Consider the following 14419-nt stretch of genomic DNA (forward strand, 5'->3'; position numbering starts at 1 on the left):
GATGTGTCCCTTTCACGTCGATGTTTCTCTCTCTCTCTCTTCCTTCTACTCTATCTGAACAAAAAATAAAAAAATGTCCTCGGGTGAGGATAAAAAAAAAAAAAAATAAAATAAAATAAAAATATAAATAAAAAAAATAAGTCTTTTATTTTTAAGGGAGAGAGAGATAGAAACATTAATTCAAGAAACATCAGTGGCTGCCTCCTAAACACACACACACACACACACCCTTACCCCCCCCACCTACCTACCTACCTACCTCTTCCCTGGGGGATCGAGCAAACCCAGGCATGTGCCCTGACTGGGAATCTCTCAGTCCATGGGACCATGCTCAATCCACTGAGCTAGGCTAGTCTTATACTTTTTAATTCTTGGCTACATGAATTCAAATTACAGCATTAGAGCAAAATGTTTAATACAAGGAAAATATTTCAGATGGTATGGTTTGCTAATCACTCAAGTGAAGATCCTTTTTATCTTGACTTTGTCTCTCTTCTCTGGAATATAGACTAGCGTAGCGCTGGGACTGAGCTAAAAAAAAAAAAAGAATGGAGCCCAAAGGATTTGCAATGGAATATAACCAGTTCATCTAAATCTGGTTTCAGGGCCAATGCAACTTGGAGCCTTCCAGCATCCTCCGAACCCAGGAATGATCTTGGCATGAAGCACATTCTCCCAGGGTAGCCTTAGTCTTGACTAGAGACCTGGTTTAGTCTGCAAGTCCTTGTGGGCAACACTAGCATAAATATACTTCCTTCTGGTAGCGTGTCAGTGACAACACGCAAGGGAGGGGCATTTCTCAGGCTCCTTTTCTGTTCAGTTGTTGCAGAGTGTTCAAACAGGTGAAAATGCTCTCACAGTGCTTACATTGGGGAGGAAACTTGGTATTACAAATAAGCTCAGCACCATATTGTTGTGAGCGTCCGTGGACAATGGGGCTAGTGAAGTTAGTCAAGTGTAGGCCTCAGATACAGCCGATCTTGGATGGTAGGGAGGTGTGGTTTTAGGGTGGATATCTATTGAAGACCTTGACAGTCGTGATATTTGTAGGCTTTTAGGTAAGTTAATGAAAGTAATGTTTCAGAAACATTTGTTTGGGGTTCTTTTGGAGTCCCTGAACTGGGCTCCTCCTGGTGGTGCTCAAGAAGACTTAGTTGTTTGGAAGGAAGGTGTGATGAGTAGAGCAGTGGAGCTATTACGAGCATAGCCCATTTTATTTCACTTCGCTTCACTGCATTTTGCAGATACTGCATTATTTTACAAATTGAGGGTTTGTGGCAACCCCGTGTTGAGCAAGTCTTTTGGTGCCATTTTCCCAACAGGCTCAGATAACATTTTTCAACAATAAAGAATTTTAAGTTAAGGTATGTTCATTTTTTAGACATAATGTTAATTTACAAATGTTAATTTGATAGTATAGTGTAAACATAATTTTTAACGTTAATATGCACTGGGAAGAAAAAGTTGTTTTGACTCACTTGATTGTGATATTTGCTTTATGATGGGAGTTTGAGTTAGCCAGTGAATTTTATAGCTATTTGACATGGGACAAGCTCTTGAGAAATTTTGGGATGTTGCCTTAGAACAATGTATACTAAGCAGTCACAAATCATTGTTTAATTAGGTTCCTCAGCCAGAATAATGGACAAGCTGGTTTCAAGGTTCTGTATAACTAAGAAAACTACATTGCAAATAGTATGTAATTTGGAGTGTTATATATTTTTATTGCAAGTTGCTGGTTTTTATTTATTTATTTATTTACTTTTTTGTTCAGATAGAGTGGGAGGGAGGGAGGGAGAGGAAGAGAGAGAGAGAGAGAGAGAAACATCGACGTGAAAGGGACACATCGAGTGGCTGCCATCCGCATGACCCAACCAGGGCCAGGAACAAACTGCAACCGAGGTACGTGCCCTTAGCAGGAACCAAACCCGGGTCTCTCTGGACCGCAGGCCGATGCTCTAACCGCTGAGCCAAATCGGCCAGGGCTGTTTTGTTTGTTTTTTTTAAAATCTGGGTTTATTGTTCCAAAATAGGGAAAAAAAAAACCCACATAAACCCAGACTTTGTACTTTTTAATTCTATTTACTAAGAGTAGCAGTTCTTGGTAAATAGATTATGCATTGAGTAGATTCATTTTCCTGACAGTGAGCATATTTAGGATAAAAAATAATTCTAGATAGGTAGGATATTAGTCTAGAGATTTTAATAGAAGTTTCAGTGTTCGTGCCTTTGAATTCATATTCATGAAAGGTTTTCATTGACTCTTATAAACTGTTTGGCATACACCATGAGTAAACATTTAGCTAACATGAACAGGTTTAATGGGCTCAATACTAACTGACAGAATTCATTCATTCATTCATTCATTCAGTTATTTTCCTCAACCTAGGACATTTTTTCAGTTTTGTTCAGGTAGAGTGGGAGGGAGAAAGAGGAAGAGAGAGAGAGAGAGAGAGAGAAACATCGCCGTGAAAAAGTACACATAGAGTGGCTGCCACCCGCATGACCCTACCAGGGCCAGGGACAAACTGCAACCGAGGTACATGCCCTTAGTGGGAACTGAACCGGGGTCTCTGTGGACTGCAGGCTGACGCTCTAACTGCTGAGCCAAACCGGCCAGGGTAGAAGAATACCTTTTTTTAAAAAAATATCCTCATCCGAGGATATTTTTCCATTTATCTTCAGGTAGAGTGGGAGGGACGGAAGGAGGGAGAGAGAAAGAAACATCAAAGTGAGAGAGACACATCGACTGGTTGCCTTCTGCACAACCCAACTGGGGCTGAGGACCGAACCGCAACTGAGGTACTTGCCCTTGACCAGAATCGAACCTGTGACTCTTTGGTGCGTGGACCTACGCTCTAACCGCTGAGCCAAACCGGCCAGGACATTACTTTAAAATTCACTTTAGTTCTCCAGTAACTTTAGAAAATGTTAAAGTTGATCAAACTATTATTGCTATACTATGTTTTATTTTATACCCAATTTAAGTTCTTCATCAGAAGAAAATGAATCCTAACATGTTGTTTGTTTTGTTTTTATTTTGTTTTTACTTATTCTTCTGCTAGCCAAATTCATCAGGTAGTTAATTGCATTGTAAAGAGAGGCATTCAGAGAGCCATGGAAAATTAGAGAAATGGTATGACCTATAAAATAGACAAAGATTTTCATTAGAAAACAGCAGAATCACTTCAGCAACAAATGGATTTCCTCTTACTACTTTGCTATGGTGGGGCCTTATGTATCTGAGATAGTCTCCAGGCTAAAGCAGCAAAATAGAGTTTGTATTCTAGGCAGTTAATTAAATAAAAATTCAGAAAGGATAGACTCCTTTTGGTTACCAGATGGGCAGGGTAGGGAGTTGTGACTCTGCTATGGACTTGGCAGTACCCGGTCTCTGCTTCTCTGAGGAAGGAAGTGTGTAAAGTAGGTTAAAGGGTCACCAAGGATGCCCACAGCTGCTGTGCTGACATTAAATTAATCCCAGGAGAAACAAGCTCTACTTTGAAGTCCTTAGTAACCTACAGTACCCTTATAAAAAAAAAAAAAAGAGGCATTTTAAAGAATTTTAGCTAAATTAAATTTAGTCTCTCTGTGTCCACCACTGGGACCTCATTAGTCAGGTTTGATGACACTCATTTTAGAGTTGGCTTTGTTGGCTTGTATAGTAATGTGAGGCCCAAGTGTACGACTGCATGAGGTAGTCTCTGTTTCTAGACTTAAATAGGAGTTGACAGTAGCAGCTTTCATGGAAGTTGCAGAAGGAAAGTGATTAAGAAAAAAAACCTCATGACCTGGAAGAAGGGAAGATAACTCGTATCTAAGGCTTTAACCTCACTTGGATTGTTTTGGGATTTGTCTTTTAGGGTCCCTAGTTTCTGATAGTGTGTAAAGCACATGGCATTAAATGGTATAGGAAAGACTTCCAGTTTCATATTCTGAAAATTAAGGGCTTTGCCCTTTCTTTCATAAAATGGTAGCTTTCTTTGAAATAGGGTTTTCCTATGGAACACAGCAAGCGAAATCACTGTGCTTTTTTCATTTAAAAAATTTTTTTAGTCCTCATCTGAGGATATTTTCCCATTGATTTCCAGATAGATTGGAGCGGGGGGTAGACACAGAGACAGACAGACATCGATGTGGGAGAGAGACACATCAATTGGCTGCCTCCCCCACAACACCAACCAGGGCTGGGGATCAAACCTTCAACCCAGGTATGATGCCTTTGCCCAGGAATCGAATCCATGACCCCTTAGTCTACAGACTGATGCCCAGACCGCTGAGCCAAACCTGTCAGTGCCCGCTGTGCTTTTTAATTATGACCTCTGAGAAGCAAAAGCTTGGAATAGTTTTAATATCATTAAGTGAATTTTCTGTTCCATCCTTCAGGATTTTTTTCTTAAATTCTCTTTATACGAGGTTATTGGCTGATGTGTGACTCTGAAATGTTTAGGCTTTTGACTAATATGAGAGCTTATTAAAGATCAAACTGGGAGCATTATCTGTTTTCTCCCTTGCTTCCCTAGGTGTCTGTTTTCTATACCATAGTCCCATTCACTTGGAGCACATCTCTTTACCAAACATTTTGTCCTACAATATGTTCTTGGAATTGTCTGTCTCTTGGGGTTTGTTCTTTGTGAAGTAAATGGTGGTAGCTAACTAGTGTGTGAGAAGAAATGAGAAAGAGCATCATTTTAATAATTGCCATTCTGTATATAATCTGTCATCAGTCCATTGTTGTATCTCCATCTTGAATAACTTTTGACCACATGTATTCTAGCATAGGTTACCCAAAAAGTTAATAGAAAATGCTAAACGATCAAATTTAAAAATTTTTAAATCTCCTTGAGAGGAGAAAACAATTTTTGTGTAAAACAAGAATTGCAGCTCAGTTGTGAGGACATGGAAACAAGCAGAAGGAAGGCGAGCTGCCTTGAGCTGCCTGTTAAACAGGAAGTTTGTGATGAATGGTGTTTAATCAAGTTGTAACCATTCATGATGGCTTACAAATTCCTGTTTATCTACCCTTCACTGTCTATCACTAAATAACCAACCTTTATTTTCTCAGTTTTGTGCCAGGTGATGGGCACTTTCCATGTGTATTATGCCTGTTAGTCCCTAACAGTCCTTTGTAATACTCATTTCTGTTTTACAGATGCCAATACTGAGGCAGAGTGAGAACAAGTGACTCACTCAGAGTGGCCCTGAAGTCAGTCTGACCTTGGGTTCCACCTCCCATTGCACCTCCCCCAAACACAAAAGTTCTCATGGCACTTCAGAGTTCTTACATTTGTCTTCTTGGTACTGTTTTACATAAGCGCGTAATCTCCCACATGCTTTTTTTTTTTTTTTTAAAGTAGAAGCTGCTTTAATGTATTTTCCTTCCTTTGGAATGATCTGAGTCAGAGATAAAGCTTTTAGAGCTAAATGTATATCTATACCCATTTGAAAATCTATAGCTAAGAACTGGTTTGGTAGGGGAAGGGGCATTGCATGGCTTTGAGTCTTGTTTTACATTTTTCTAGGAATACAGCCCCATGTGGTTCTGCTTTTTTGTAAATGGACACACATAAGCTTTTTGTCTGCATTTTAATCTTTCTGAGCTCTGTCTTAATATAAAAGGAGGGTGTTAGGCCTGATGACCTCCAGTTTGAAAGTGGTATGAGGCTGCATGTTCTCTGTCTATAGATTACTGGAGAAGCCTGAGTCCTTAGGGCAAGCAGAGGGTGAGACCGGCCTTTGGGAACATTGATGTTTAGACAGAAGAATGGACAGGTTTCTGGGAAATGAAATCAATCTTATGAAAGAAAAGTTGAATGTTGGGGCCTAATGTGTAAGCTTGTAGGGTTAGCTATTTACAGCGGATCTTGAAACACTTTTTATTTATTTATTTTAAAAAAATTGTTTTTCTTTGTTGATTTTTAGAGAGAGAGAGAGAAACATCAATGAGAGAGAACTTCGATTGGCCGCCTCCTTCATGCTCCCCACTGGGGATCAGGCCCACAATCTAGGCATGTGCCCTGACTGGGAATCAAACTGGTGACCTCTTGGTGCATGGGTTGACGCTCAACCACTGAGCCACACACACTGGCCAGACTCTTGCAACACTTTTTAAAGTTGAATTTATATGCTGTCTACTGGTAGCATATGTCCATTGACATCACTTGCAAAAAGAACTATTGACAAAAGGTCTTGTTTTCTTTGTTTGCAAGCAAAATGGATTATTTTGCAAAGTTGTTTTATTAGCAACTCTAATAGGAACTCTGTTGAGTAGAGATTATTCCTACTTTCTCCTTAGTTTGTTTTCACTGGTAGAAGTGCAGGAAGAGATGCTGTAAAAGAGAGGAAGCAGGAGGAGGGAGGAAAGTTCATACTGGGAGTCCACAAAACAATCTCACACACTTATAAAGTTCACAGAAATTAGATAAAATGCTTTTGGAAAAATCTAGTTTAGTTAGCATTTTGAAAGAATTTCTAGAATTCTTGGAACATCAAATTCATTTAGTCATGTGTTCCAGTGTCTTGGAAATTCTTTTGTTTGGCTTGGTGAATGTTGTTTACACCCACCCTCTCCCAGGGCAGCGGGCAGCGGGCAGCGGGCAGCTTCGGGCTGTGGCAGGCTCTGGGGACCTTTCCGTTTTCCTCATGGGTCCCCACAGCCTCTTGACACAAACTTTCACATCTGAAATTCACACTTTGGCTATTGGCACAAAGTGTAACCATTAGAATTAAAAGCAAATTATTTTTTTAAAATTTATTACCCATTTAGGCAGCAAACAAGTTTTGTAAACTAGTATTTGTAAACAAAATTCTTTCCGCTCCCATAAGATGCACACATACAACCTCAGTCTTCTTAATGATGGTGAAGCCAAGGGGCTGGTTTTCCAGCTGGGAGGGGTTTGCATGCAGAGTCTTCCAACCTCGGTCTGAGCCCTAGCGGGGCAGCTCATTTTCTGAGCCTCACATTTCCTTTTCTGAAACTGGGCCAATAATATCTGCCTTATATGGGGCTCCTCCAAGGATGGAATGAGATGGTATTTTGGAAGCAGTTTATAAACTATAAAGTATGAAGGCCAGGGATTCATGAGCAGGATGTGTTCAGGTTGTGCTGGTTTTGTTTTATTTTGGTTAAACACAGATGCCAGAGAAGTCTTAGTACTGTTAAGCAGAAAGAAAAGTGGAGTGCAGCAGTGATGGGAAGACCCATGGCTGAGAGGTAGTGATCTCCACGTACAGTGATAGATAGGCTAGATGGAGCCTAGCTGCAGCAGCTCAGGTCAAAAGATAGGATTCAGGAGGGCAGGGGTCCAGGGAAGCCCAGAGTAATGAGAAGTGTCAGGGCAGAGGAAGAAAGGAGAGGTGCAAACCCAGGGCTGGACCAGACCATTTCTACGCCCAGGATTGGGGTGGGGGTGGGGGTAAAGAGTTTGCTAGACTTGACTCTAGGGCTAGTTCTGACCCCTTGGTTTTCTTTGTTGGAGCTTCTAGTGTACTAGAAGTCTACCATAATAAGATTAGTGATCTTAAATGTGTTTGTAAAAGTTGTATACCCTTTTGATATTACATCTGTTCTTTATACTATACCAATATATTGTGCATATTATATAACACATTTGCAAATGTAAATTTTTTAAAAAATGAGATAAGTGAATAAGTGAAAGGATAAATATTTCTTATACTTTACTGGCTGGTGGCTTATTGCTTTAGAGTTTAGACAGTGGTGGGTGCTGAGAGCATCTTGGGGTGTGGGGTGCAGTTCCTATCCTGTTCCCTCAGGGTCTCTAGGGGCCAGCTTCTCTAGCCAGGCAGGTGGTAGACCAGCAGAGCTCAGTTGTAATTATCCCTCACTGTGGCCTGTTGAAGTTGCCCTGCTTTAATCCTGGCCACTTCTTCCCTGTCACACACTGGCTGTATCCAGAGAGCCCACAACAGTGTGTGATGCCCACACACAAGGCCCGACAGCAGCACCTTAAAAAGACTTAAGGGTTCTGATAACACTGACCAAGTGTGTTAATAGATGAGCTATAGTATCTGAATTCCTACATTAACATCTGTGCACAGCATCTGAGACACTAGTGAATATCTTAACTCTTACCCCCAAACGGGTCTATTTTTCTAGTAACTAACATGTAAAAGCCTCATGTTAGTAGAAACAATGCCAAGTATGACTATAAAGAAATGAGACCAATGTTTATAATATAGATAAGTCTCTAAAATGTAGACATGTTATTTTATAGATGCCATGATGCTAATGATGCTAATAATAGCAACACAAGCTAATACTGATTGAGGTAAGCACTTAACATGTGTTATCTCATTTAATCTTCACAACAGCCCTGTAAATGTAGAACCTGTTAATCCATTCAGCAGATACTTGAGTGCCTTCTTGGTGATGGAGCTGTGAGGATACAGTGTACAAGAAGACAGACCAGGTCTCTGAGCTCATGAAGCTTACAGTGTAGTGGGGAGCCAGATGTGCTCCCAAGGGACCAGACATAGCAGAATCACAATATGGTGAGTAAACAAGGTCCTGTGTTAGAGAGCTGCAGGATGGGCTGGGGTTATCAGGAAATGCTTCTGGGAGGAAGGGACACTTGGGCTGATATCGAAGTTGGCAAGTGTGGGGTTGGATGGGGGGGTGACCTTTGGTGGGAAAAAGTCAGTGTTCTTGGGTAGTCCTTTGTGCCTCAGTTTCTGTCTTGTGTATGTATTTAGGTGGACTTGTTCTTTCCCTAGGTAGATCATAAAACACCCTAGGGTAGAGTCTGTGTCTAATCCCTCCTTTTGTCCTTTGCTGCACGTAGCAGAAAATAGGTCTCAGTAAATGTTACCTGGTATAAACTGGTACATGGATGAATGAATAAAATGGTACAGGGATGAATGAATAAAAGATGTGTAAGATATTACATCTTCTCTGTAATGTTTTTTGGATGTTAATCAACAAATGGTCATCGACTCTACTTGTGTGTAGAGCATGTTAGGGGATTCAAGATTAGGAAATTAAAACAAACTTAGCCCCTCGCCCTTTAAGGAGCTTGAAATCAGTCTGTAGAGCACATAAAACAGAGCACCTGACTTAGAAACAGCCAGCAGAGTGGGTTGAACAAGCAAGTTTATGTAGTGTCCAGGATACTGCTTCACCCACGCCATCCATGCAGTTTATTGGATCAGGCTTCCCAAGAAGAAAGTACTGCACTGCTTGGAGTGGCCAGGCATGCAGATGGCAGGGAGAGGGGGGCAGCAGGTTGCAGAGGGAGGTATGTCCAGAGTAAGGAAAGCCAGCTCTGCTTCGCAGAACGTTGGGGCTGTAGAGAAATACAGCTAGTGGGGGGGGGGGGGGATTCGCTGACTTGCCTTTTTCTTCAGTGGCATCATGCAGAAACTCGGGGTTTGGGTAAGTGGCCATAGTTTAAGAACTGACTATCTCAGAGCACTGAGGGTACATGTGGTTCTGCTGCATGGTTCCACGGATGAACCACACTTTCCTCTGGCCTTGGCCATGTCCAGCAGAGACCTGCAGACATAACACCATTAAAAAGCAACACTTTTTCTTTTTTTTTTAAACAAGATTTACTTCTTCAACACCCCCACCCCCATCCCGCTGGAAGTCATAGCTTCTTTAATGTCCTGCTGGCTGTGTGAAAAACAGGAATTTATGTAACAAACCCTGCACAGAAAACTTTTTCCTGTTCGGAAAAAAATTTTTTTAATTGTTGGCAAAGTTAGGAGACAGCTCTGTTACTCAAAGAGCGACCTCAAATGTCCTCTTAGAAAAATATGTAACATAATGTTTTAATAAGTAAGGGATTGCTGTGGGCCTTTTTAAAAAAAGTCTAATTAGCGAGTTAATGTATGTCCAATCTGAGTTAGTGAATTTTTAAGATTTCATCATCGTGTATTCTGCAGTCTTATTAAAAATGTCCCCCAATTGCATTTGCAGATGAACTGATCTAATTATAAATGAGGAGCTGCGCCACCCCTCCCCTAGTGTGAGACACAGCCAGCAATTTATCATCTAGGAAGATCTTTCCCCTTTATCATTAACTAAATGTGACAGGGACAGGAGTCTAGCTTCCTTTTCTCTAGAGATTTCTTCATTGTAGCTTATGTGTGTGTCTGTTGTGTTCAAAGAACAAGGTAGTCATGATGGAATATTGTGCAAATGCCCAGGCTTTCAGCATATAGAACATGTCACAGGGTCACAGAACTTGACTCCATTCCGGTCCACCCCAGGGATGCTTCTTTAAGGAGGAATTTGGAACTTGGTTTGCTGGTGTTGGTTGGCCCAGCAGATGAGGCTCTGGCTGTGGGAGGGTGCGTGAGGGTATGTGCGTGTGTGTGTGCACGCGCCTGCGTGTGTGTATGTGAAAACCTTCCCATAAGGGAGTGTCATGGGAATGAAATAGGACATTAGGGAAACATAATCCTCGGTCTCTTTTAGGAAGTCTTCAGTTTGGGGACAGGTCTGTAGGTGGAAAGGAAGAGGAAAGTTTTGGAAACAAAAGAACCTTTGCTGTCATTCACTTGACATACCTGCCAGTACCCAGGCTGAAGAGCCCGCTCAGAGCCCTGTCTGATCCACACTCTCTGTGTGCCCTGGCAGAAGGGCTTGTCATAGCTGCTGTGTTGCAACCTTTGGGTGGAATGTAATACAGAGGGTCAGAGAGCGTTTTGAAATGTGGATTTTTCAGCTCTGACTGTCCGGCCTCACTCTAACTTTTAAATCTCCTTTTAGAAAGTGAAAAAAAATTATTTTATTCTGTTTTCTATTTTCTTTTAAACAGAAAAAACTTGAGCTTATGGTTTGTTTTGGAGCTCTGGCCTTGTCCAGCCTTACACAGCCTTTGTTCTGGCACAATGATTGGCATGTTGATGGCATGAGGATGTGGGCATTGTGGCTGCATCCCGGTGTGACCACAAATCCAGCCAGAGCCTTTTCGTGGTCAGGGAAAGGGGTGACTGATGGATCCAAGGGGCTCAGCCCTGCTCCCAGGGTTCTAGGACTCTCAGAGAATCTTGTTCCTGGTCTTGGGGTCGGGGCCCCGATGACAGGCGGCACTGCTCAGTGAGCAGGCAGTGAGAGTCTGCTGTGTGCCCTGTCCTGTATGCTGGGGACTGAAAGCTATAAGATGAAGTCCTATGTCTTAGGGAGCCCACCTTTCCTTTTCTGTTTGTCCCAGAGGCCCTGTGGATGCTGTCAGTCTTAGTATATGTCCAGTTGTGGGGGGTCAGATTGGTGCTTTGCTGCTTCTACTGGAACTTGAGCCTGTGTGTTTGGAGCTGTGGGTTTGTATTTATAATACTTTCTTTCCACACCCCAGTGAAGAGGAGGAAGGGAATGGAGCTTCGATTGGTGAAAACTTATGTCCCCAAAGTTGGGATCTAATACATTCTTCTTGGTGACTCTTACCATGTACCTGACACCACTGAGCATTAATTGTTCTAGGGGTATACGTAGCACAGTTCAGTCATGGAGCTGTACTTAGCAGGTTGAAGCCTCAAGCTATTTGTGCTTGCCACCTCTTCCTCCCCTCCTAGGTTGTCTTTTTGGACAGAGAGTAACTATGGATGCAGTGTCCTTGGGTTAGTTGATGTATACTACTGGTTATTTTGGGGAGGTGGGGGTGGCAAATTACACTCGAATTTAAATTTTTCTTCCTTGGAGGAGGCAGTTCAACTTTCTAAAAAAAAAGAAGATCCATTTTTTTCTTATATTCATGTGTATTTGCTATTTGCCTAATAGACTTTAAGGGTTTAAATAAACCTAAGTCTTAGAGTTTTAGGCTTTTAATTTTTGATTAAGAATATATGCTGTCCTCCCCCCCCCCCCCATAATTATGTAGGCCCAGTAATGCAAAACTTCTTACTTTGAGTAAATGGCATATTATACAATCTTAAGAGAATTGGCAATAGTTTTGAGGGTGATAAAATGGAAAGAGTTTTTACAGCACTTTGTTAGGAAGTACTATTTGCATAGCACTGACTAACTAAACAAAATTTAAGTTGTAAAACCAGTGTAATTGTATTGTAAAATATACTTATATTTATAATAATGTGTATTTAATTTTGTTCCCTCATTAAGATACAGATACTGTTTTTAAGATCAAATAATATTTTTCTTGTACTGGTTTGAACTCTTTTTTAGTGGGGTTCAGAACCATTCTGACTGTATGGGTTGAAATCTGGACTTCCATGTAGTTGGAGAAGTACTGTGTTTCTAACATGATGTTTTGCTTTACAGAATTCAATTCGTCATAATCTGTCCCTGCACAGCAAGTTCATCCGTGTGCAGAATGAAGGAACTGGAAAAAGTTCTTGGTGGATGCTCAACCCAGAGGGAGGCAAGAGTGGAAAATCCCCCAGGAGAAGAGCTGCGTCCATGGACAACAACAGTAAATTTTCTAAGAGCCGAGGCCGAGCCGCCAAGAAAAAAGCATCCCTCCAGTCTGGTCCAGAGGGTGCTGGGGACAGTCCGGGGTCTCAATTCTCTAAATGGCCTGCCAGCCCTGGCTCTCACAGCAATGATGACTTTGATAACTGGAGTACATTTCGTCCTCGAACTAGCTCAAATGCTAGTACTATTAGTGGGAGACTTTCTCCCATCATGACTGAACAGGATGACCTTGGCGATGGGGATGTGCATTCAATGGTGTACCCACCCTCCGCTGCAAAAATGGCTTCTACTCTGCCCAGTCTGTCAGAGATAAGCAATCCTGAAAACATGGAAAACCTTTTGGATAATCTCAACCTCCTGTCATCACCACCATCATTAACTGTTTCAACCCAGTCTTCACCTGGCACCATGATGCAGCAGACACCATGCTACTCATTTGCACCACCAAACACCAGTCTGAATTCACCCAGTCCAAACTACCAAAAATATACCTATGGCCAATCCAGCATGAGCCCTTTGCCCCAGATGTCATTGCAAACACTTCAGGACAATAAATCGAGCTATGGAGGTTTGAATCAGTATAACTGTGCTCCAGGACTCTTGAAGGAGTTACTTACTTCTGACTCTCCTCCCCATAATGACATTATGGCACCAGTGGATTCTGGGGTGGCCCAACCTAACAACCGGGTTCTGGGCCAGAATGTGTTGATGGGCCCTAATTCAGTCATGCCAAGCTATGGCAGCCAGGCATCTCATAACAAAATGATGAATCCCAGCTCCCATACCCACCCTGGTCATGCTCAGCCAACGTCTGTAGTTAATGGGCGTGCCTTGCCCCATGCAGTAAACACCATGCCTCACACCTCGGCCATGAACCGCCTAGCCCCAGTGAAGACAGCTGTACAAGTGCCTCTGCCCCATCCCATGCAGGTGAATGCCCTTGGGGGCTACTCTTCGGTGAGCAGCTGCAATGGCTATGGCAGAATGGGCATTCTCCACCAGGAGAAGCTCCCAAGTGACTTGGACGGCATGCTTATCGAACGCTTGGACTGTGACATGGAGTCCATCATTCGGAATGACCTCATGGATGGAGATACGTTGGATTTTAATTTTGACAATGTGTTGCCCAACCAAAGCTTTCCACACAGTGTCAAGACGACAACACATAGCTGGGTGTCAGGCTAAGAGTGAGTTAGTGAGCAGGTAAGATCACTCCACTATCAAAAGACCTAAAAACAGAACTTATAGGAGAGGAACACTAACTTGCCATCTATCTTCCATGGTTAGGACTTTATAAAGGTCAACTAGCTGCCTCTTGCAGAGAGGCATCTTTCATTATTCATTCTTCACCCTTTTTACAGCTTATAAATTTTCCTTTTGAGTTTAAACATGGAACCTTCCATAACTGCTTTAAAGATTTTCTTTTAACAGTTAGATGGCTGCATCTTTTTTGTAGCTCTTAGGTTAATGAATACATTTGATATAAATCAAATGCTAAAGGGTTTTTTAAGTGGAATTTCCCCCACTGAATGATTTCAGAGCTGTTTGAGAAAGCTCTAGCTACTCCCCTCCCCCAGTATGTCTGTCACTCTCATATGTTAAGTTGCATTGATTTTAATTTGGCTATTTTTTAATTGTTTGTGTTTGTTTGTTTTTTTCCATAGGCTACACTTAAAAGTACTTCAGATTGTCTGACAGCAGGAACTGAGAGAAGTCCAAAGATGTTCTTCATCCCATCTTTTCATTTTCTTGATTTAAAAAAACACACACACACAAAAAAGGTTTTTTTCCTTCCTTTCGTCAGACTTGGCAGCGAAGACATTTTTCCTGTACAGGATGTTTGCCCAATGTTTGCAGGTTATGTGCTACTGTAGATAAGGACTGTGCCATTGGAAATTTCATTACAATCAAGTGCCAAACTCACTACACCATATAACTGCAGAAAAGATTTTCGGATCCTGGTGTGCTTTCAAGTTTTGTATATAAGCAGTAGCTACAGAATTGTATTTGTGTGTGTTTTGTTTTTTA

At 41.8% G+C, this 14419-nt stretch overlaps 1 protein-coding gene across 1 annotated transcript in view; it reads left to right on the forward strand.

Annotated features, from left to right (window-relative positions):
* FOXO1 (forkhead box O1) overlaps positions 1-14146 on the forward strand; it is a 104661-nt gene extending 90515 nt beyond the window's left edge. The window contains exons 2-3 of the mRNA XM_036250155.1: positions 12239-13594; positions 14056-14146. Of these exons, the coding sequence (XP_036106048.1) occupies positions 12239-13576 (1338 nt within the window). The 3' untranslated portion in view covers positions 13577-13594; positions 14056-14146. The remainder of the gene's footprint in view (positions 1-12238; positions 13595-14055) is intronic.
* The last annotated feature ends 273 nt before the right edge of the window (positions 14147-14419 follow it).

This window comes from Molossus molossus, unplaced genomic scaffold (genome assembly GCF_014108415.1).
Source record: "Molossus molossus isolate mMolMol1 unplaced genomic scaffold, mMolMol1.p scaffold_m16_p_9, whole genome shotgun sequence".
In the NCBI taxonomy this organism is placed as follows: domain Eukaryota; kingdom Metazoa; phylum Chordata; class Mammalia; order Chiroptera; family Molossidae; genus Molossus; species Molossus molossus.